We start from the raw sequence: 24108 nt of genomic DNA on the forward strand, positions 1-24108 counted from the left end.
ATGTAAATTACCTTCTGGGCCTTGGGGACAGTTTGCCAAGATCACCAGGCAGGTGTGATGGCGGTCCTCCCCTCCCCCAGATCAGGTGTGTGTCATCTCTCCCATCGCTCCCTGGAGGACACTGGGGCTCCACGTCCTCGGAACCAGGAGCCTGCGTGTAATTCAGACCATACTTGGAAAGAATAAACCATCTTAGTTTCCCACATTTCTTGAGTCTTTGAGGATCTAGGATTAAGAACCAGATAACGTGTGGAAGCAAAGCTATCAGGGGTCATGGCAAGACGGCGTTCGGTAATGACGCCCAAGTGCGGGTGTGGAGTCGCAGAAGGCATGAGAAGAGAGACACGCGGTCGCATGGCCAGTGCTGAGCCCCTGGAGGAGGAGGGAGCAGCGCTGGAAACTGCCCGGAGGCCCCAGAGAATTCCCAAAAACACTGCACCTGCCTTGTTAGCTGGCTCAGGAAAGCCTGCCTGGCTGTGGGTTTGCCTTGTTGCAAGTTTCAGGACCAAGGCTTCTCATTCACTGAGGAGCGCGGAGCCCTCTCGTCCAGCGCGTACGGCAGTCAGTGCGGACCCTTGCGTTCACCTCCCCGTCTGTGCTCCCGTGCACATCTTCACGATTCCTTCAGGTTCAAGTCTCTCTCCCCTCCTCCTGCTCCAGTTTAAATGCTGCATGTTATTTGTTAAGCTCTCTCACGCCTTTATTTTTATACACCCGTGATACACACACACAAAGAAAGCGTGCATATAAATTGTGAGATACTCTCATGAAACGCAAGCCAAGGAACCGACACACACAGATTCCCCTGGGCAGACGGGGGTGAGGTCTGGCGGGGAGGCGGGGAGCCATAGGGTGCACTGCTGGGGAGGAGAGGGATGTGGGAAGAGCTTTGTCACCGGGGTTCCGACATCAGGGCAAGACTGAGCCGGTGCTTCTGTTGGGAAATCTGCCTCTGGCCCATGCAGCAGTGATGAGGACATGGAGATGCCAGAGCTCACGGCCGAGGGGGGATGTACGGTGCTCACCGGCCACGTCGAGCAAGCAGCGCCTCACTTTCTGTAGGAGAGGCTGCGATGGTTAATTTTGGGTCAGCTTGGCTAGGCCACAGTGCCCAGATATGTGGTCAGAAGGAAGACTCTTTGTTCCCACACATTATGGTTGAAGCGAATGGGGCCCACAGAGAAGAAACTCGTTTCAAGTCACTGTTACAGACTGGATGCCTGCTTCCAACTTTTGGCTCCCTGCTTGTAAGGGAGTTATACGTGCTTTCTCATGACCAGGCCACTCACTCAAGTATCGTTTGGGAGGAGTGGACGTGCCCGAGTTATGGGCTTTGGCTTGGCTCTGGGACGTGCCTTGGCCAGCGGGGTAGGCGTACAAGGCATGGCCGCGTGCCATCAGACGCTCGCTGTGCTTGCGCGGTTTTGCTTGGCTGCCCGTTTGATCAACTTTCCAAAGTGAGGAGACAGAGGGAACTTGAACCCCACCCACAGCCTGGAGCCCAGCCCAGCCGAGCCCCAGAACCTCCACGGACCTACAGTCCTCGGTCAGCCTGGGCAAGAGATAAACGTTTGCTGTGAGCCTGGAGACGCTGGTGTGGTAACAACCACAGGAAAAGCAGGCACGTTTCTGCAGCAGATTTACAGCTGGGCAATAACATGCATTTTTGCTTTGATTTCATCTTCAAATTAACATTACCCATGTGTTTATAGGGCCTCGGCCATGGACTGTTAGGGGTACATACCCAATACTCCTCATGCTTCCATAAATGGGACAGATTTTCCTCACCCTGCCTCGGGAAGAAAATTATCAAGGAGATGTGACTTACCTAACTAATAAATTTAGGAGAAGCCATCGAGCACGTGTGGCTTGGTGCCACCTGGGTTTTCCTTGAGAAGCTAGGCCTCACCACGCTGTCATTGGCCACCATCCACACACCAGGGTCCATCCCTGCTGCAGAGGCCCCAGGCTGTCCACACTGCCCAGGCCGGTATGGTAAGCCTGCCTCCTGTACTGCTGAGTTATGAGAACCCACTGAGGTCACACAGCTAAGCCACTTCCTCCAGAGTATTTTTGCTGCTGAGACATTGAAAGTTTGTCTCCTCTCGCCATGCACGTGGGCGAGCAAGCAAGGGCTGTCACTTGTCCCCAGAAGCTGGCAGTTTCTGCTACACACTGTCTACAGTCCGAGTACATGCGGGCAAGAAACGTGTGTTCCTCGAGCGCTGGGAACTCGCAGCGCGGTCGGCGAGGAAGACTGAAGAGCAAACCGCACCCTGGCAAGTGTGAAAAGCGTGATGCCTGAGCCAGTGCTGGTCGAGCGGTAAGAGCGGGAGCCTAAGTGAGCGGGTGTCGGGAGAGGGGAGGCTCGGCAGAGGGTGCGATGTGTGAGCTGCTCTCCGACGATGAGCGAGATCCCCGCCTGCTGTCCAGGCGGGAGGAACGCTGTGCCGAGCGGAAGGGCTCATGCGTGCTCATGTCACGCACAGGCCAGGTGTTGTGCAGATAGTTGAAGCTTGGCTGTTGGGACACAATTCTAAGAAGGACGAATGAGGCTGAAGAGACAGAGAGAGGAGGAGAAACCATGGGAGGTTTCTTGCGCTCTACTAGGAAGGTGGGAATTCCTGGGGGAGGGGAGGGCCCAACTGGGGCCCAGGGGCTGCAGAAGGCTCAGCCCATCGGAGGGAGCAGGTGGCCGTTGCCGCGAGGTTCAAAGGACATGCTGTCCGATCATCGGGTTGTTCACTGAAGCCAGAACTTTGGAGTTTTATGTAAAATCGACTACCTTTAAAATGCTTGAGAGTAATTTTTTAAAATTCTAAAACCAAGCCTTTGTGCACAGCACCGCGGCTTTGCGACCTCTGCCCGGTGACGTGCGCGATGGTAAGGGAAGACGCACTGAACACACGGAGCGCGAGCAATCCGGGGGACGTACTGAGTCTGCACATTCTGAGATAGAAAGTTTACTCATTTTACAAATGAGGAATCTGCAACTCAAAAATGCTGGGTAATTTTCAAAGCTTCACCAGTGATAGGAATTAAGGTTGATGTGACTCCCTGACTTCACCTTGCCCTTGGTCACCTCCACTGTCCAAGACAACAGCCCCTAAGCACACGTGGCTTCTGAGCACTTGACACCTAGCTAGCCCAAACTGAGATGCACTGTGAGTACAATTCACATGCTGGGTTTTGAAAACTTGAGGAAAAAAACCCAAAAGAATGTGAAATGCCTCATTAATAATTTTACATCGATTGCATTTAAATGATAATACTTCGTATATAATAAGTTTAAAAATATTAAAATTAAGTTATTAATTCCACCTGTTTCTTTTTCTTTTTACTTTTTCCAATATAGCTACTAGCAAATTCTACATTCTACCTGTGGCTCATGTTACGTGTCTACTGGACAGAGCGCCTTCTCCACCATGACGCTCAGCGAGGAGAGGCGTTCTCCCTCTGTCCACAGCCAGAATGCGGGGAACACCCGACCCCACGCCTGTGTCAGCCCACAGGATGTGATGCCCCATGTCAGAGTAGAAGAAAAGAAACACTAAGAGGGAAAGCCTGAGTTCAGGGAGGAGTAGAAATGGCAGCATCTCTGAGGAGCATGCTGGGTCTGGGGTCCTGCGCCAGGAGCAAATCAGAGATGAGGACATTGTTGCAACTTTCAGAGCATTGCCATGAATTCATATCAGACCGTGGGCCCATCCTATGGACCGCTCACGGTCTGGGTCATCTTCCCCCGGAGCAGGTTCCTGGCTGGTCCTGCTGAAGAAGTAGTGGGGGAAACACCTAGGGGAGGGAGACGGAATCAGACTCACGTCATCCATCTGCTGGGTCCTTGGGGGTTTGCTCTTTGGGGGAAAGACAGTGTTGAGCTATGGACAACAACACCCTACTTTCCATACGTCTCCATCTTTTCAAATACAGTTCTTAAGGATTAACCATCCCTCAATGCTAAAATGAACACAGAATTTTATCATCCAAACCTGGACACTTTTGGGAGTGGAAGTGTCCACTAAAAATTATTAACAGAGATTGACTGGCCCTTAGCAGACCTCAGTCATCCTGTCCTAAGCAAACAGGAACCACAATTTTTTATGACTTCACCAAAAAGGCTTCCTCTACACTCATGCTTTCAGGCTTTCCCTCTCTCTCCTCAGATAACCAAGGATCACCTCCAGTGTTTTCCCTCTTGCTTTTCTTTTTTTTTTTTAATGTTTTTTTTTATTATATTATATTAGTCACCATACAGTACATCCCTGGTTTCTGATGTAAAGTTCAATGATTCATTAGTTGCGTATAACACCCGGTGCACCATGCAGTACGTGCCCTCCTTACTACCCATCACCAGTCTATCCCATTCCCCCACCCCCCTCCCCTCTGAGGCCCTCAGTTTGTTTCTCAGAGTCCATAGTCTCTCATGTTTCATTCCCCCTTCTGATTACCCCCCTTTCTTTATCCCTTTCTTCTCCTACCGATCTTCCTACTTCTTATGTTCCATAGATGAGAGAAATCATGTGATAATTGTCTTTCTCTGTTTGACTTATTTCACTTAGCATTATCTCCTGCAGTGCCTTCCATGTTGCAGCAAATGTTGAGAAATCGTTCTTTCTGATGGCTGAGTAATATTCCATTGTATATATGGACCACAACTTCTTAATCCAGTCATCTGTTGAAGGGCATCTCGGTTCCTAGCACGATTTAGCTATTGTGGACAATGCTGCTATGAACATTGGGGTGCATATGGCCCTTCTCTTCACTACGTCTGTATCTTTGGGGTAAATACCCAGTAGTGCAATGGCTGGGTCATAAGGTAGCTCAATTTTTAACTCTTTAAGGGACCTTCACACTGTTTTCCAGAGTGGCTGTACCAACTTGCATTCCCACCAACAATGTTCCCTCCTGCTTTTCTGACATGACAGGGCTCCCTCCCTGTGTCTCTGGGATAACCACCGGGGATAAGTCTTGTCACTACTACAGAGGAGATGTATTGGGTCACAATTCATGTGGAGTTTCTCACAGAGACAGAGTCCAACAGAAGGGCCACCCAGAGACCGATGTTTCCCTCTCTCCTCCCGGGTTAGCAAGACCGAGCCTCCTTCCAGGCTGTCACCGTGCCTCGTCCACACTGAGCGTCCACCAGCCCAGCAGGGACATTGGTGTTGTTTGGGTCTACTGAGTCAGTCAAGAATAGACTGACTTCAGATGTCGCCTGGAAAGAGGCTGAGAGAGCAGCCCGGACGGGACATGGCTGGAGGGGTGTCAGCTTCTGATGATTTAAGGGTGGTCATGACCTCAAGCTGGACCAGGGCTAGCACTGGGATGCACAGCCCCCTGCCTGTGTCGTAGGGGCATCTCGGCTACAGGTCCTGGCCCTCGCCTGTTCAGACAGGTAACCTGATGCTGTAAGTGCAGTGAGAACTGAGTCATGAACAAACGGGCTCATCGAACTAACTTTACACAAGATGAGTAAACTGTCGTTGTCTTAATTTTAAACAAGAAAATTGGTTAGGGATATTTTGGTTAGCAGGACAAAAACCAATGGGATAATTCAATCAAAATTTTAAATGTATAATATATATAGCAAACCACGAGAGACTCCTAACGACAGAGGACAAACTGAGGGTTGATGGAGGGAGGTGGGTGGGGGATGGGCTGGATGGGGAATGGGTACCAAGGAGGGCGCTTTTCGTGATGAGCACTGGGTGTTGTATGTAAGTGATGAACCACTGAGTTCTACTCCTGAAACCGATATTGCACCGTATGTTCACTAACGAGAATTTAAATAAAGATTTGGAAGAAAAAAATGTACATATATATTTGTATCTGTGTATATATCTATACATAAAATGTGTATGATAAGCATACAGCAGTTTGTCAGAGAACCCAACATGCGGCATGCAGTTGGACTCCAGAAAAAGACAGGAAGCAGAGGCAGAAGATGCTGTCTGGATTCTCGCTCTCATCTGTGTTCCTCTGTTCCGTGCCTTTAGCGTGTCTCCGTGGAAGGGCTTCCTCTCATTCTCTGATCCGCCCGGCATGCGGAAAACGGTCACCCACAGCTCCTGGGTTGATTTGCTCCAAGTCCAGCTACTTTCAGTCATGGTTCCCATCTCCTGGGGTGAGCTGATCCGTCCAGCTTGGGACAGACGACCACTCGTGGTACCAATCAACTGTGGCCAGGAGCACGGGACTGTGTTGTTTGAAAATGCCCCTTAGGTATGGTGACTAACATAACATAATAAAAAATTATTATAAAAAAATAATAAAGTTGCAAACATCAAAACAAATAAAAAATAAAAAATAAAAAAATAAAAAAAATTAAAATGCCCCTTAGTTTTTACCCAAAGGAGTTGAAAACATTTCCGCACAGAAGTCTGCCCATGGGTGTTCATAGCAGCTTCACTCATGGTTTTCAAAACTTGGGAGCAACCAAGAGGTCCTTGTGTAAGTGAAGGATAAGTACGCTGGGGTCCCTCCGGACAATGGAATATTGCTCAGCACTACAAAGAAATGAGCCATCGAGCCATGAAAAGACACGGAGGAAGCTTACAGGCTATCACTAAATGAGAGAAGCCGGTCCGAGAAGGCTCCGTACGGTGTGGTTCCAATTCTAGGACATTCTGGAAAAGGCAGAACTGTGGGAGACAGTTAAGGATCTGTGGCTGCTGGGGGCTGGGGGGAGGGAGGGAGGGGTAGGCAAGCATAGAGGACTTCAGCGGCGTTTCAGGGAGATAAACCTATTCTGCGTGACATGGGCATGGTGGGTACATGTTTATGAATCTGCCCAAACCCGTAGAACAACACCAAGACTGAACCCCAGTGTAAACGATGGGATTTGGGTGGCGACACGTCAAAGCAGTTTGCTTGTAACAAATGCACCCCCTGGTGAGGAATGTTGGCAATGGGGGGGGGGGTGTCTGTGCATGGGTGGGAACTCTCTGTATCTTCCTCTCTATTTGCTGGGTACCTAACTGCTCTTAAAAAATAATAATAAAGTCCAAAAATACACACACACAGAATGTCTGCAGTGGACATGTTGGGTATAGTTTAAAAACAAGAGGGCTCAGAAGACCGTCAGAAATAAAATACGATTACTTTATACGAAATAATATTATGAGTGTGGCAGGTGGCACACCCCCTGGTGAGCACCAAGTACTAGGTACTCAGAGGCTTCCAAGGAAGCGGAGCGTGCCTCAGAGTTTGTCGGTGAGCTCTGAAGAAATGTCATGGGTTTTGTGAAAACTGTTTTTGTCTGTGTTAGTCGGAGTAGGCTGAGTGCTTTTAATGGGCCACCCAAACCTCTCCCTGGCTTGACACAGGTCTTACTTGTTTCTTATCGTGCCATCGTCCGCAGAGACTGGGTGAGGTGCCCACCACCCAGTCATTCGGGTGGCTCTGCCCACCCGTGTGTCTCTGGGGTCTTCCCTAACAAGCCAGCAGACGCGGAGAGAGAGAGCAGGGGGAGGCAAGCTCTGTCAATGGCCTTGGTGGCAAGGTGTCACGTCCGTTCTAAGAACTGGCCACATGGCCCCATCTACCTAGGAGAGACACCTGGGAGCCCTGGTGGCTTGGAGGAGCCGGGGACCATAAAGCAGCAGGTGCCAAAAGGGGCCTGAGGGCAGTGAATCTGCAGCTGGCTCAGGGTGACTTCAGGGGCTGGCCCCCTTCTACGGGGGACTATGCCCCAGCTGCCCCAGCTGCGTGAAGGTGTGTGTGCAGTGACAAGGGGCGGGACAAGCAGGGTCACAAGCCGCATGCAGCTTCAAGCCCTGACTCACCTACCCGGGGACAATATTCCACCGACGACAGAGTGAGTGACCTGCCTGTCCGAGCAGGCCCGAGGGTTGCCCACAGTGTCTTCTACTAAGACAGATCTGGGAGCCCTGTGGGCTGGCGAGGCCCAGGACCCTGCCGGGCAGCAAGTCCAGGTGGGCACCGAGTGTGGCAAACCCGTCGCTGCTGCCTTGGGGGAATTTCAGGGTGGGAGTCCTCTGTGTATTGGAAACTCTGCAGGTGCCTGCGGCCGGTCCCCAGCCGCATGGGCCTAGAGGGCTCGTCTGCTCCAGGCCAGATGAAGGGGCGCACACTGCACATGTGTGGGCCCAGGAGGGCAGCGTGCCTAAGCGTCTGGACCTGGCAAGGGTCTCAGGAGGGTCTCTTGGGGGAGAAGTGTAAAGCAGCTCACAATCCCTGGCCTGCCCAGGCAGCACTCCCCCTGAATGCAGAGCGCCAGGGAAGCGGTACTTGGACAGGGCCGGGCTGGCAGGGCCGGCTGGCGTGTCTTCCGACAAGAGGGAGACACCAGTGGCATGTCCAGGAAGGCAGTGGTGTCTGAGCACTGGCAGCGAGGGTCACACGCTAGTCTGCTCAGGCTGATGCTCTCTTTTAACCGTGCCCACTGTGGGCACCACTGGGCCCCGACAACGGGCCAGGGTCAGCTTCGCAATTTGCTCTCCTCCAGCGACGCTAACTGTTGATGCTGCTGTCAGCTCTCATTTCCGGGTGGGATTCATCCTGTCTGTCCTAAGAGCTCTTACTGTATCTGATTGGGTCTCAGGGGGCTTTCCGGAATGGAAACAAATGTAATTTTAATATAGAAATTAAGGGGAATTTGAAGTTCCTTTGTAACATTCCAACCCTGTCTGCTCTACTGAGGATAAAACAGCTTTTCGATGACCCGGTGCAGGCAGTTCAGTGGACCTCGGGGTTCCAGCTACTGTGGGGTGAAGGGAACAGGACACTAGTCTGTACGGAAAGTCAGGAAGAACTCATCAGGTCAAGAGAGCTGCTCAGATAAAGGCAAACTCTCTGAGTCAGCAGGGTAGATCTCCGCAAGTTTGTCAAGGCCTTCTCTTCTTTACTATGGAGACTGGTTGCTCTGCGTTCCCATGCTAGGGGACAGACAGGAGGACAGGGCTCTGTAACAGAGCTGGCCCCATCTGCCGGCAGGTTCTCTTCTGCCCAGCGCTGCCCCAGAGGCCGTCACGAGGAGCCGGCGCACCTGCTTCTCGGCGGCAAGACAAGCGCCCTGCCCAGGAAGCAGCTGTAGAGACCGTGTGGTCCGCTTTATTAGGCATCGGAAATGCAGGCATACAGCAGGTGCTCAGCTTAGCCTCACAGTCCAAGGCTGCCGAGTTTTAGAGCGAAGTCCCGATCCTCTCCCTAGCATCACTGTGCCTCAGGCTTGCAGGTGCCAGTGTCGGACGGGATACAGGGTAAGTGGTGTCATCTGATTGGTAAGAAGCACAGCGCCCGCCTCCCCAACCTCCTTTGGCCTCGGCCTCCCCTCCTTCCAGAGGCAGCCCCACTGCCAACACGCTTCCTTGGATCGGTTAGAACGCATTCGTGAGACCCTTCTTGATTAAAGGCAACCACGTTGGTTAGCTGTGATGGAGGATCAACAAAGGGGTTTCACTGCAGGCATTCATGGGGGGGGGGGGAGGGCATCGCTTCCAAGTACCGTGAAAGCGTCTAGGATTACAGGACGCTGCTCTGCTCCTGAAAGAATGCGCTATCACTGAGAAGCAAGAGGGCAGTGAGGTGCTTTCAATTGTTGGGATCACTCCAAGCATGAGAAAAAGAGCTAAAAGACTCAAAGGTTCCCTCCAAGTTCCACGTAATGGTCTGGTTCCTTTCATGCTCTCTACAGACATAGATGATGCCCAGTGATGGCCCTTACGGGTCAGAGCACCAGCCTGGGGATCCCAGGCAGGGTGAGAAGAGGCTGCACAGGTCGGAGCCGGTGCCAGGGGTCTGCGATGAGGAGATGGTGACCGTGAGCTCGTCTTCCCTGGCAGAGGGCATTCAACAGCTCGCATCTCCAGGCAATGACGGGAGCGCTTGTCTCCAGAGCAAGACAGGGCACGGAGTTCAGATGCCTGCTGGGGGAGGGCGGGAGGTGGGTACAGCCTGCAGCCCAGGGCTCGGGCCGGGCCAATCAGGGTCCATGAGAAGTAGGGGACACTTGGAGGCTGTGGCGGTTGGGTCGAGCTTCAGGTAGGCCAGGCCACTATTCTGTAAAGAGAAGAAGAATGTACAGTAAGGATGGGGACGTGTCAAAAAGGATTATTTCATTCAAGCTCAAGGCCATTATTTCATTTCATTCAAGGCCAAGAAAGACAATTGGGCCCCAGAATTGGAAAGAGAGGCCCTCCCAGACCCTAACATACACACGTCCTGTGCGAACGTGAGCCAAGCTGGACTCAGCTGCACCATCCCAAGGGCTTACTCAGCCAGCTGCCACAAACATGTCCACCTAGATGGACACGTCTCACTCTCACACAATCACGAAACTCTTTGCGGTCAGGGGTCTGTCCATTTTACAAATGGAAACAATGAGGTCCTGACTAGTTAAGGGACTGTCTAAGATTACAGACCCTCAAAATGGCAGCACCAGGGCTCAAACTGTAGTCCTCCATGACCAAATCCCTCCTCTTCTGGGCACTAGCTGGTCATCAAGCCCTTGGTCAACCTCAGCCCTCCCCCGGCCCCACAGCAGGGTGGTTAAGCCGAGTAGCCCTGCATTCCCACCCTGCTTACCAAGCTGTGCTTCAGCCCCCAGGGGCTCAGCTTGCATTTCCTGGCTCAAGTTGGGGCAGGGCTTCCTCCTTCCCTCCCCTGAAGAGGCCTAAGGTCCCCCCCACTGTCTGGAAAGCCTGTCTCCTGGGCATTCCCAAAGAGCCCCCCTAGCCCAGCCCCGTTTCCACAGGTGCACCTAGAACCCATGGAGTGACATCAGGTAGAATGAGGTGGGACCGTCTCCCATTGTTTAAACTTGGGGTGTGAGGGTTGGGGTCATCTGGGAGAATGACCCTTGAGTTCAGAGTCAGGACAGGTCACTTTAGTTCTGCCCCATCGTTTCAAAGCAATTTTTATGATTTTGGATAGTTGTTTATTTTCTCTGATTCTCACTTCGCTCATGTTTAACACGAGGGTGTTGATCCAGTAATTTTGAAAACCTGTCCCGCTCTCACATCGGTAAGTCTACAGTATGGAGTTTATTATTAGTATCATCATTGTTTCTATTTCTTGCCCAAATGCCTCACTTGTATCCCTTGAAGTAAGTGTCAAGTAGGTGACCAGCCTGGTGGGAGACCCCATCCCTCCCCTCCCCCCATGCCATCCCCATGAACTCTCTGCCCCAGGACTTACCTGCACAGACCACAGCCACGTCCTCTGTGTGGCTGCAGTCGTGTTGGCCCCAAAACCTGTGTGGGCACTGCTCCAGGGACCTCTCCTTCCCCGAGCAAGCAACGTCGTCCAGCCAGATGCGGCCGACCCCAGGGCCAAATCTTCTCCGGAATTTGGCAGATGGAGAGAGGGGGTCCCCGCAGCTCAGCTGCCTGCATACCACCTGGTCCGCTTCTTCTCCCCAGCCGTCATCACAGACGGTGCCCCACTCGCCCTTGTGCAGCACCTCTAGCCTCCCGGAGCAGCGGTTGTCTCCTCCCACCAGCTGCAGTTCAAAGGGATCTGCAGGTGCAGGAGGGAGTGAGAGCAGAGGGAGGCAGGCATATAACCCCTACATTCAAATCCCATCAGCACGTGAGACCCTCCACTGAGTTTCCATGTCTACATCCCTTCTCTCCGCCTGACCGTGTGGCCCAGGTCCCTTCCTTAACTGGGATTTTCCACTTCTGTGTCTAATTTATAAAAACCTAATATTAATAAGTGATTTGCTCATAGTTTTTTAAAATTGAAGAGCTCAACAATACATGGAGTGGTGTGCTCTGTCTCCATCATGCAGAAATCAATACACTAGTAGTTCACGGTAACCCAGCACTTACTATCCCTGAAACCATTTTCCTGTACAGAGGGAGGCATTGTTGTCAGTGTTTGAAAAATACAAGAGGGGCACCTGGGTGGTTCAGTCAGTTAAGTGCCCAACTCTTGATTTTGTCTGGGGTCAAGATCTCAGGGTTGTAAGACGGAGACCCGCATGGGGCTCCATGATCGGAGCAGAGTCTCCTCGGGACTCCCCCTCCCCCTACTTGTGCTCTCTCTCTAAAATAAATAAATAGATGAGACTATTAGATGAGACTCTGTCACTGTCACTTGATGCACGATTAGCTCTCTGAAGACATTGCTTAAATGGAATCCAATTCAACCAAATGGATGAATGAATCTAGTCTCTGGACCCGTGGGCTTTACCTTCACATTCCACCCACATGTCGTCATCGTGGGTGCAGTTGCTCTTTTCCCAAACCCCAGAAGGGCAATCCTGAAGGCTGATTTCTTTTCCTGAGCATGATGCCTTTCTCAGCCAGATGGGCCCTTGGCCCTGGGTGGCTTTGTTGCAGCATTTCCGGGTCAGTATGGCCCGTCCGCATCCCAGCTGCCGGCACACCACCTTGGCGGCTGCAAAGCTCCAGCTTGCTTTGCACACGGAGCCCCACTCCCCTTGGTGCTTCACCTCTACTCGGCCCTGGCAGCGCTTGGGGCCATCAACCAGCCGCACGGTCTGTGGGACTGTGAGAAAGGAAAGAGGGGGCGTCTGTTCAAGCAAGAACACAATCTTCCCAGAATAGAGCTCCACAGGCACGTCCCTCTCTTCTCGGTGTTTAGTACAATGTGTCTGGAGTGCTTAGCGTTGCTCAGTAGATGCTTGTTGAAAGCATCGGATGCGTGAATCAATGGAATGAATGCCATTTTTCAGTTCCAAGTGAATTAATTATTTCTGTAACATTTTTAGTTTTTCGAGTTATTTTCATTCGTATTCTCATTTGTTCCTCATAAGAGGCAAGTAGAAGGATTGCATAGATTTTTAAAAAATAAGATGCAATAGTAACACACACAGTGTGTCCGAGCCTAAAAAATCCTGGTTCATTTTCAGCATTGTCACCCAAGTATCATGGCCTAGTGCTCCCAACCTTCAGTCTTTCTAAGAAGTAGGAGTGAGAACTCAGCATCAGGCACGAAGATTTATTGGTTGCTTCCCTGGGAACAGTCTGCAGTGTGACAAAGAGCAGATAAGGACCAACCCCTCTGGCAAATCACAGTCTACTGGGAAGTGCATACAGGGAGGGGATTATTAATTCACAGAAGGCAAAACGTTGTGCTGGTTTCCTAAGAGCATCTCTTGTCCACTCTTTCATGGGTGGAACCCTTGAGAGCTGGAAATCACGCGTCGTACTTGGTTTTCTTAGGGGCGAAAACCAGGAAACGTACATCATACCTTGCCGGCTCTTTTCTTCCTCATACCTCCCCCCCACTCCGAGCTCCAGACATGGGTTATACTCTTCTACCAACACTGAGTGGTGCATGGATCTGGGAGTGCGTGCGTGCATGTGTGGAGGAGAGAAGCAGGCTCTTATGTTCCTCTGCAGGGCCCACCGTGGAGAAGGGTGAGGTACAAAGAGGGAGGAGCTGCTTAGCCACGTGTGAAGTGCACGGTGGCGGTTAAGACAGGGGAGGGTGGGGGCGCCTGGGTGGCACAGCGGTTAAGCATCTGCCTTCTGCTCAGGGCGTGATCCTGGCGTTCTGGGATCGAGCCCCACATCAGGCTCCTCCGCTATGAGCCTACTTCTTCCTCTCCCACTCCCCCTGCTTGTGTTCCCTCTCTCACTGGCTGTCTCTATCTCTGTCAAATAAATAAATAAAATCTTTAAAAAAAAAAAAGACAGGGGAGGGTGGCCTGCGGGTCGGGTGGTACAGGGCGTGGGGCTATAGTACTTACATCCACACACAACTCCTGCGTCTTCCTCGTGGGTGCAGTCGAAAAAATCCTCCCTTTCACACTGAGACAGGCTCTCTTCCATGCCACTGCATTTGAATTCTTGGATGAAGATTTTTTGATCTTCTTGCGTCAGTGGTCCAAACGAAGTACCACTGATCGCCCTCTTGACGGCTCCACAGCCCAGCTCCCGGCACACCACAGCTGCATCGTTCTTGTCCCAGCCGTCATCACACACGGTGCCCCACTTGCCGTCCTGCTGCAGCTCCACCCTCCCTTCGCAGCGGTGGTCACCTCCCACCACCCGCACTCTGGACGAAGACCCGCCAAAGGGATGGGACCTTGGCTGGGCATCTGGAGGGTGAGAGAGAATTCAGGCATCTCGGAACTCTTCCACCACTCCCAGAGGGTGTGGGATGTTGAGGGCTGAGAAAGGAGGGCTTAAAAGGGAAGTGGCGGAAGAGGAGCTTCAGGACCCCATTCCTAAGTTCCAGTTCGGCTCCATTCTTAACTTACCCCGCCAAGAAACTCCGCTTCAAGACACTACATACGTATGCTCACACCGCCAAGCAGTGGAAGCCCCAGGTCAGAACGTAAGTGTAGAGATATGCTCTGTTGTGTTGTCTTTTCTTGCCTCTGTCTCTCCCTGTGGCAGCCGGACTGAGGCAGGCTGTCTAGATATAACTTGGGCTGAACAAGCTGAGTCTCTTTCTCTCCCAATATTCATGATCCCCCACTACCCATCCTTGCTGCTTCTCATGACATCTTCCTATGTCCAAGAACCAAGCTCAGAGGAATGCAAAGAGCAGTGGGTGAAGGAAGGCTCAGAGCCTTGACCCGTCAGATTCTTAGTCTAGAGGGTTCTAGGGCTTGGGGTAGGAGACAGCCTCTCCAGAGCCTCCAGATATGTTCTGAGGAATCCAGAACATGATTCTGTTTCCCGACCATAACTCTGAGGGTGGAAAAGGCTGATGCAAATCCTCTCCCTCTTCCACCAAGACACAGACATGGAGTGGAGATGGCGGTGGGAGAGCAGAGAAGAGCCTATAAAGCAACACACTTTTGTTGAACATATACTATGTTGTAGGTATTGGTTTATGAACCCAGAGCACTGCTGCCCTCCAGGAAATTATATTTAAGAGGTCTGGGGCTACCCCACAAGGGTTCTGGCAGCCCCCGAGTGACAACATGATACAGAAGAGCTGAATGGGCCATGCCTCCATGGAATGGGGTTGTTGGTCTAGACAGGTCTGGGGCACATGGAGGAGCCACATGTGATCGCTGGTCTATGGCATACCCCATAATGAGCAGTGTCACCTATGACCTCATGGACATGTGGGTGACTCAGTCACCTGCAAGAATGGAATATGAATTTGGAGGACCAGATCTTCCACCATCTACCTTGCCTCAGCTCTGCACAAACTCCCTAGAACCCGGAATCAACTCCAGAAGAAGTTTCTGAGTGAGAAAACACTGAGCTCGTTGATTTTAGAGTGCATTGGAAGTTGACATTTGGTTTGTTCATTTGTTTTTGTGTCTCCTTTTCTTCCATGTGTGTTTTGAGGGAAGCAATATGAGGAATGGAGGCTAGAAAGGGATTTTTAAATTTTACTACAAAAAACTAAGAAAAGCTTTCATTCTTGCACACCTACATTTACAGGGTATAAATATAACTCAAGAAGAGTCACCAGAAATAGCATTGCAAGATTAGAGTTTAGACAGGCATTATTCTGTACTCCAGGAAACACTAGCTATCACGATCATGCACGTGTTATCTGATTTTGAACTGTAAAATTCTGGCTTTAAATGAGTTTTATTTTCCATGGAAAGGGGGATTAGAACACCCCTTAGAAAGAAAAAATATGAAAGAAAGAAGCAACCTCAGTGTCAAAGAAACTCAGCTGAGAAGAGGTTTGAAAGCCAGAGAGAAGGGCAGAGGGGCCATCGGGACAGCTGCCTCCCGGGCAGTGTCCTCAGCCTACTTTGTGGGCTGACAGCTCGAGAGCAGGGCTGGGGGTAGAGGAGCAGTGACCTGGACTGTGGGAAAGCTGTAGAGCCATGGTCCCTGCACCAGCGGCGAGGACAGCCCTGGACACCACAGGAAAAAAGACCATGTAATCTGATCGTTAGACTGAGAACCCAAGGCGGCAATGCTGTAAGAAATGAATTACATCCTGCTGGTGTGGGTCCCCATGTTCACTGCAGAGTCTGTGGCTGTCCCTCTCTGGTAAAGCCTCTATCATCAAGAGAAAAAGACCAATGGGATAATGTATAAGAAGCTGATGGTCCGGGGCGCCTGGGTGGCGCAGCGGTTAAGCGTCTGCCTTCGGCTCAGGGCGTGATCCCGGCGTTATGGGATCGAGCCCCACATCAGGCTCCTCCGCTGTGAGCCTGCTTCTTCCTCTCCCACTCCCCCTGCTTGTGTTCCCTCTCTCGCTGGCTGTCTCTATCTCTGTCGAATAAATAAATAAAAGCTTTAAAAAAAAAAAAAAGAAGCTGATGGTCCACAACCAACCCCCTCGAGTCTGGAGACCACAGCCTTCCTCTGGATAGACCAGTTCTCTGTGCAGGTTGTGCGTGGTCCAAGGACCCCTCACACAGGTGGCAAGAGGAGGCTGAAATCCAGCCTGCCCCTGCTGGTCAAACCCCACACTGCACATACATAGATGCATTTCTAGTTAAAAGGAGCCATGCAGGCTGGCGCAGGGACCTGGAAGTGGTAGAGCCCAGCAGGGCAAAAGGAAGTTCTTCTCCCAGATATGCCGGCAAGGGGGTGAGCTACCTTCTGAGCCCCTAAACAAAGCCGTCCGCTACTTGGAGGTGGCCAAGAGTTTTAGGTCACAGAGGCCAAGTGGGAGGGAATCCCCTTGCAGGAAACACCACCCAAATCCCTTCCAGGTTTTGGAGGTGGAAACCCACCCACATAGGACGGAGCGGGTGGACAGAGAAAGCGGAAAGGAAATCTACTCAGGTTGTATTGAACTAGAGCCTCTCTCCATGCCCCCAGGAAGCTTCAAGTTTGCCATCTCCAGAACTTGGAGGCCTCCCTCTCGGGGCCCCAGAAAGTCTTACCTAAGAGACCAGGTCCAGTGCAAACGGCTGAGGAGAGAAGAAGGAAGAGAGTGAGATCATAGAGTCAATCCCAAGACTTTGTTCAAACAACACAAGTCTCTAGAAAGTCTTTGCCAGACTTCGTGGGGCAGCTAGAGTGCTGGGTACAGAGCCTCCAAAGTCAGTCCTAGGGAAACCTTCTCCTGCAACCACCAGCCCTGAAGGACACATGGACACTGACTGGGAAGCACAAAGGCCAATTCTACCACAGCCCATGTGACATAGCTCTACCCCAGGCACGGATAGATTCGCTTTCTATTCTAGCCAATTATGGTGGCTGACGACTGCCTGAAGCGGATGGGTGGTGTGCGGCCTCTGGGCTCCACAGCAAGGCATGCTGGAGGCCACGGGGAAGAGCCCTGGTGCAGAAGACAGCAAGGCTATGGGGGCAGCACGGAGCAGGGAAATGGCAGGATCTGTCTGTGTCACCGGCACTGCGCTCGGGCCACGTTCAGCACACTCTCCATGTAAAGGGCGGGATCACAGATAATGCGGGCTCTGCTACCACCGCTCCGCGCTGTCGCTGTAGCAGGAGAGCAGCCCCGTGTGTGTATGAGTATGAATGAGAATGGCCATGCTACGATAAACCTTTGTTTACAGACGTGGACATTCAGATTTCCCTGTCACAAAATAGTATTCTTTTGATTTTTCCCATTGGTTAAAAATGTAGAGAAGGGCCATATGCACCCCAATGTCCATAGCAGCGTTGTCCACAATAGCTAAATCGTGGAAGGAGCCGAGATGCCCTTCAACAGATGACTGGATTAAGAAGATGTGGTCCATATATACAATGGAATATTACTCAGCTATCAGAAAGAACGAGTTCTCAACATTTGCTGCAACATGGACGGCACTGGAGGAGATAATGCTAAGTGAAATAAGTCAAGCAGAGAAAGACAACTATCATATGATTTCTCTCATCTATGGAACATAAGAACTAGGATGATCGGTAGGGGAAGAAAGGGATGAGGAGGGGGGGTGATCAGAAGGGGGAATGAAGCATGAGAGACTATGGACTCTGGGAAACAAACTGAGGGCCTCAGAGGGGAGGGGGGTGGGGGAATGGGATAGACCGGTGATGGGTAGTAAGGAGGGCACGTATTGCATGGTGCACTGGGTGTTATACGCAACTAATGAATCATGGAACTTTACATAAAAAACCAGGGATGTGCTGTATGGTGACTAATATAATAAAAAAAAACATTAAAAAAATAAAATAAAGATTTTTATTAAAAAAAAATGTAAAAACCATTGTTAGCTTGTGGGTTGTAGTTTGCTGACTCCTGATCAACAAGTCAGAAAGCATTTGGTTCCAAACCCCAGGCTTAAGCACTAGCACATCATAGGACATCACAGTTTCTCCCTGTGGGACCTCTGGATGATCCTTGCTGCATTAGGCTCCCTTCTAATGCTGTGGAGAGTACTGAGCCCTGTGGCCATCAGTGGTCCCCAAGGCCCTAGGCATTCTGAACTGCAGAACAGCCATGCCCCACCCCTGCATCTTACAGGATATTTCCTTTTCTTTGAAAGATTATTTATTTATTTATTTGCCAGAGAGAGAGAGAGAGAGGGTAAAGCGGGGAGAGCAGCAGGCAGAGAAAGAAGCAGGCTCCCAGCTGAGCAAGGAGCCTGATGAGGAACGCGATCCCAGAACCCTGAGATCATGACCCGGGCCAAAGGAAGACACTTAACTGACTGAGCCACCCAGGCATTCTTTATGGAATATTTCTGAAGGAGCTAATAGCTTTGGTCTAGAGTTGTTCAGGCAGATTCCAGAATTTCTGTAGCTTGTTCTGGAATATTTTCTTCTTTTCATTTCCAAATTATTTCTAAATAATCCTATGTCCTTAATCTCCAGGATGTGGCCACTCTCAGACTCACTGAAGTCTTGTCTGTAACTGTCAAAAACTCAAGAGTATATGACATATAACCCCACACATCTAGTAAAGAGCTCAAAGCCTGTGTACACTCAGTGGAAACCAAGTGTGTCAAGCCCGATATGCAGGTATGAAAGTGAGAGAGCCCCAGAGGGACTTGAAAGTTCTGGAGCAGGGTAGATGACTATGGGTAGTCAAACCAGAGAGGCTTCATGAAGGAGGTGGGGCTGAACGAAAGCAGGGAAAGTGGTGTTAAGACACTCTGGATGGAGCTGGACTAGCTGGCAGGTGATACAGGGGATATATTGGTGTTTCGGAACTCCACCAGCACCCCACCGAGAGCACGTAAGTGCTAGCGTGGGTTTTGGTGACGCATCAGATCATCGAGACAATAAAATGGATGTGACTGATTAGGGAAGAGACCTCGTAGGCACTGTGAGATGCCCCAAGTTCATTATCTCATGGAAAGTCTCCTAACAAACCTCTGAAGAACATACTATTACCTTCATTTCACAGATGAAAGAAGGATTCCAGAGAGAGAGGGTATTTTAACAATTCAGACAGCTAAGAATCCTAAGAACCAGGATTAAAACTCAGGTCCCTTTGACTCCAAAATCTCCCTTTACAGTAAATTAATCTGGGTGATAAGAAACTGGGGGACCCTAGGGAAACATTCTATGGAACACCTTTGAGAGGAACCTGGACAGTATGACCTGTGAAAGGTATCTGTCTTGCGGTTCTCTTCCTTTTCTTGCTCTACATGCTGCAAACCACAGTTCATTTGTCTTTTTATAAAGAGTACATTCAGGGAAATGTATGTAAAAAGGGAAATGGGATAAACTATTATTATAAATTTGTCAGTGCAAATAAAGGGAAACAAAAAATTCGGGTGATCAAATGGATTATAAATTGGGTATGGATTAAACGGCTTGAGTTTAGACACAGAGAAGGCAGGAGAGCAGGTGAAGCTGTTCCTTGAAAGATAGCAGGATCCTCACTGGCTGGGCGGGGAGAGCATTCTCCTGATCAAAGTTCCGGGGAGACTTTGAAGCCTCAGCCAGCAGGGGCAGGGATACTCACCGAGGATCAAGGAGAATAGCAGAGCCATGAGCCAGGCTGCTGGACGTGCTGAGCTGAAATCTGAGGTGGGGGGAGGCCCTGGAGCAGCAAGAGTCATCTTTGGCCGCCAAGTGTGCCAGCAGCACAGAGCAAGGCAGGTCCTGTGTGCAGCAGAAGCATTATCAGAAGCCTTATCAGATGACCAGATGACCAGAAGCCAATGGGCACAAGGGGCAGAGCTGGTGAAACTGGGCTTGCTAAGCTCAGCATAACCCCAGAGGAAGGGAGGTAGCCAGAACTGGCAGAAAAACACAGAAAAAGAAAGGAAACTACAAAAAACCCCAAGCTGTCCTGACCTGGTTCTGCTGCATCCCAGCTCCATCCACCTCTGGAGAACAGAGAAACCAGAGACCATAGCAGACATCTTGAGTGGCCCTTGGAGGCACTATAATCCAGAGTCAAGGGGTCAATCTCTGCATCTAGGGCTGGCTTTCCTTCAAACCGGCTTTTCCAGCACAAAACAGAGGGCTGAGCCCATGGATCTGCTCTTCTCCTGTCCTTGTCCTGGTTTATGCCCATCTTTGGAAGCTGAGTGGAAGGAGTTCCCTGTGGTAATGAAGTCAAGTCATTCTTAGGACCAGGATCTGATGGACAGTGGTTGAGCAGCGAGACCCCCAGTATTCCCAACGCACCCCCCTCGCCTTGCCATTGAGCACCACTGTGCATCAAGAGCTGTTCAACACCAGACCATGGGAGCACTCGACTACATCCGCTGACAGTGTTCCCGCTGCTCCCCACAACGTGGTTTTCCCTCCACAGCTACACATTGTCACTTCTCTGTAATATTCAGGTCACTCTGCACAAAGTTTGGTTCATTAAAGACCTGCCTGTTTACTCCTGTATTTCTTCACCTACTTACTACTATTTTCAGGAAAGTGTTCTGAGCCGCCTGAGCGCCGGGGATGTGACAGGCACAGGGACGCACTAATAAATGGAGGGGTTTGGCGCTCCATGGGACACGGTCCCGTGCCTGTGACAGTGTGTGGGGGCAGCTGTGAGAGAGGAAAGTATGCGACACTTTGGGAACACAGGGGAGGAAATGGTCACTTCTACTTGGGGCTAATCAGGGACTTTACAGAAATGATGACTCTTGAGCGGGGGTGGGGGGGGTGAAGGGTGAGTGGCCTGGAGAATCGGAGCAGGAAAGGCTTTGCTCTGAGTGGGTAGACAAATAAAACAGTGTCATCCACCTCACAGAGGAAGGCTGGTCTGGAAGGGCTAGGTCTCAGCCTGCTCGGTGGTCAGGTGTCAGGGATACTGGTGTCTAAAGGTACACACACCTAGTAGTGCAATTGCTGGGTCCTAGGGTAGCTGTATTTTTAATGTCTTGAGGAACCTCGCTACTGTTTTCCAGAGTGGCTGCACCAGCTTACATTCCCACCAACAGTGTCAAAGTTTCCTCTTTCTCCACATCCTCACCAATATGTGTTGTTTCCTCTCTTGCTAACTTTTGCCATTCTAACTGGTGTAATGTCGTATCTCATTGTGGTTTTGATTTATATTTCCCCAATGGCTAGTGATGTTGACCATTTTTTCATGTGTCTGTTAGCCATTTGTATGTCTTCTTTAGAGAAATGTGTGTTTGTGTCTCTGCCCATTTTTTGACTGGGTTATTTGTTTTTTGAGTGTTGAGTTTGAGAAGTTCTTTACAGATCTTGGATATCAGCCCTTTATCTGTAATGTCATTTGCAAATATCTTCTCCCATTCCATGGGTTTCCTCTTAGTTTTGCTGACTGTTTCCTTTGCTGTGCAGAAGCTTTTTATCTTGATGAGGTCTTAAAAGTTCATTTTCACTTTTGTTTCCTTTGTCTTTGGAGACGTGTCTTGAAAGAAGTTGCTGCGGCCGATGTTGAAGAGGTTACTACCTATGTTCTCCTCTAGGATTTTGATGGATTCCTGTGTCATGCTGAGGTCTTTCATCCATTTTGAGTTTATCTTTGTGTATGGTGTAAGGGAATGGTCCAGTTTCATTCTTCTGCATGTGGCTGTCCAATTCTCCCAGCACCACTTATTGAAGAGACTGTCTTTTTTCCATTGGATTTTTTCCCTGATTTGTCAAAGATTAGTTGACCAGAGGGTTGAGGGTCCATTTCTGGAGTCTCTATTCTGTTTCATTGGTCTATGTGTCTGTTTTTGTGCCGAAACCATGCTGTCTTGGTGATCACGGCTTTGTAATATAGCTTGAAGTCAGGCAACATGTTTACCCCAAGGATACAGATGTAGTGAAAAGAAGGGGCACATGCACCCCAATGTTCATAGCAGCAATGTCCACAATAACCAAACTGTGGGAGGAGCCGAGATGCCCTTCAACAGATGAATGTATAAAGAAGATGTGGTCCATATATACAATGGAATATTATTCAGCCATCAGAAATGATGATTACCCACCATCTGCATCAACATAGATGGAACTGGAGGAGATTATGCTAAGTGAAGTAAGTCAAGCAGAGAAAGACAATTATCATACGGTTTCACTCATATGTGGAACAAGAAATAGCATGGAGGACCATTGGGGAAGGGAGGGAAATCTGAAGGGGGAGAAATCAGAGAGAGAGACGAACCAAGAGAGACTATGGTCCCAGGAAACAAACTGAGGGTTTCAGAGGGCAGGGGGTGGGGGGATGGGGTAATAGGGTGATGGGTATCAGGAAGGGCATGTGTTGTGAAGAGCACTGGGTGTTATACTCAACTAATGAATCATTGAACACTACATCACAAACCAATGATGTACTAGACAGTGGCTAACTGAACATAATAAATAAACAAACAAACAAACACATAGTGGAGGGTCTATTACAAATGGGTTTATAAATGCTAATTCCTCACACCCTCACTCTCCAAATTCTGAAATGATGCAGTCACGGACTCAGAATGCAGAGAAGGCTCAAAACATCTGTTTTCCTGTCGATGAAATCTTTTTTTTTAATAATAATTTTTTTATTATATTGTTAGTCACCATACAGTACATCCCTAGTTTTTGATGTAAAGTTCCATGATTCATTACTTGGGTGTAACACCCAGTGCACCAGGCAATACGTGCCCTCCTTACTACCCATCACCAGCCTGTCGATGAAATCTTGATTAGGTTGAACCTGGGATCCCAGATCCTGTGCATTACCTTCAACTGCAGGAGGCAGACCTGCTCTACTGAGTTTGCACTTGGAGGAGAAAGGACTTCCTGTGGCCTGTGGCCCACCAACCAGCAGGGAGCTCAGGCTTCCAGGTTCAAATCTATGTCTCCCCCTCGTGTGGAAACTGGATGAAAGAAAAGGAAGAAAAAATAAAGACAAAAGCTTTCTCATCAATACAATATTTTACCGGCATATTCAGGGACGTGAGGAGAGGAAAGGAGAGGGCATTAGCCCACAGGCACAGGGAGCCTCGACAAGATGTGACCCACATGGAGTGCGAGTTCTGACTCCAGCGCGGAGGGGAGCTGGGAAGTCTGGCCCAGGGAGGCTTGCGAAGAGACGCTGGTGCAGGTGGGGCGCATGAGGGCTGTTGAGGGATTGGAGGGCTTCCAGACCTAGTTAATGGTAGAATCCAAAGAGGACTTTGCTCTTTGGATGTGAGCATGAGGGTGATTAGTGGTTTCAGGTAATTCTCAGGTTTCTGGAAGGGAAAAAGGTGACAGAGGGTGAAAATACAGGTAAATGTCAGCAACCGTAGGTGGAAAGTAGAGGACTGCATGTCGTAGGCACAGTGTCTGGGGGGTGTCATGGGGGATACATTGCTTCTGGGGAGCCAGGGAGGCCGGATTGGACAGGGGCCTCTGAGGGGTTGGTGAAAGGTGAAACCATTGTGGAGAGGAAAGGGACCCAGGTAAGGGCGAGCAGTGTGACTCTTTTCAGCAGGGGGCTGGAAACCCGCCTGTGTGAGGGGCACCATGGGCCTGGCTGTGACGCCCTCTCCAGCTGCAGTCAGAGGGTCAGGAAGAGACGTGGGCACCACAGATCCAGACTTGGAAGCTTGTAAGGAAAACATGCTGAGAGGTGTTCAAGCTGGGGCTCAGACAGACAGCAACCCAAGGGGCCTGCGAGACATAGAGGAGGCCAGGAAATAGGCTGAGAAAAAGTGGAAACAGAAATACACTGTGTGAAAGGGGATGTCACTGAGGAAGGGTGGAGATGGCAAGCTTTAGGAAGTTCACGGGATGGGAAGGACGGGAGATTCGGAGAAGGGTGATTAAGGTCTTAGAGGAGAAGCGGTTCTAGGCAATAACAAGGCCCAGGTCTGGGGACTGGGAGGGAGCAAAGGTGGGAGTTTCAGAAGCTGGGAGTTTAGGGGATTGAAAAGAGGCTGTCAGTAAGAGGCTTATCCAG

General features: G+C 50.3%; 1 protein-coding gene across 1 annotated transcript; it reads right to left on the bottom strand.

Moving 5' to 3' along the window:
* Positions 1-9045: 9045 nt before the first annotated feature.
* Positions 9046-19886, bottom strand: CD5L (CD5 molecule like). Its single transcript, XM_045784585.2, has 6 exons — positions 19747-19886; positions 16751-16777; positions 13682-14032; positions 12157-12474; positions 11158-11478; positions 9046-10020 (listed from the first exon to the last, which is right to left on the bottom strand). Exons 1-6 carry the CDS (start codon positions 19841-19843, stop codon positions 10016-10018), a joined length of 1119 nt encoding a protein of 372 aa, XP_045640541.2. The 5' UTR covers positions 19844-19886; the 3' UTR covers positions 9046-10015.
* Between the last annotated feature and the right edge of the window lie 4222 nt (positions 19887-24108).

This window comes from Ursus americanus, chromosome 2, assembly GCF_024610735.1.
Source record: "Ursus americanus isolate L20-20 chromosome 2, mUrsAme1.1.p, whole genome shotgun sequence".
NCBI lineage: Eukaryota > Metazoa > Chordata > Mammalia > Carnivora > Ursidae > Ursus > Ursus americanus.

Coding starts and splice junctions, on each gene's coding strand:
- CD5L (XM_045784585.2), bottom strand. CDS start 19,843: ATGACTCTTGCTGCTCCAGGGCCTCCCCCCACCTCAGATTTCAGCTCA. Junction 16,778..19,746: donor GCTATTCTCCTTGATCCTCG/GTGAGTATCCCT, acceptor TTCTCTCCTCAG/CCGTTTGCACTGGACCTGGT. Junction 11,479..12,156: donor CATGTGGGTGGAATGTGAAG/GTAAAGCCCACG, acceptor CTGCACCTGCAG/ATCCCTTTGAACTGCAGCTG.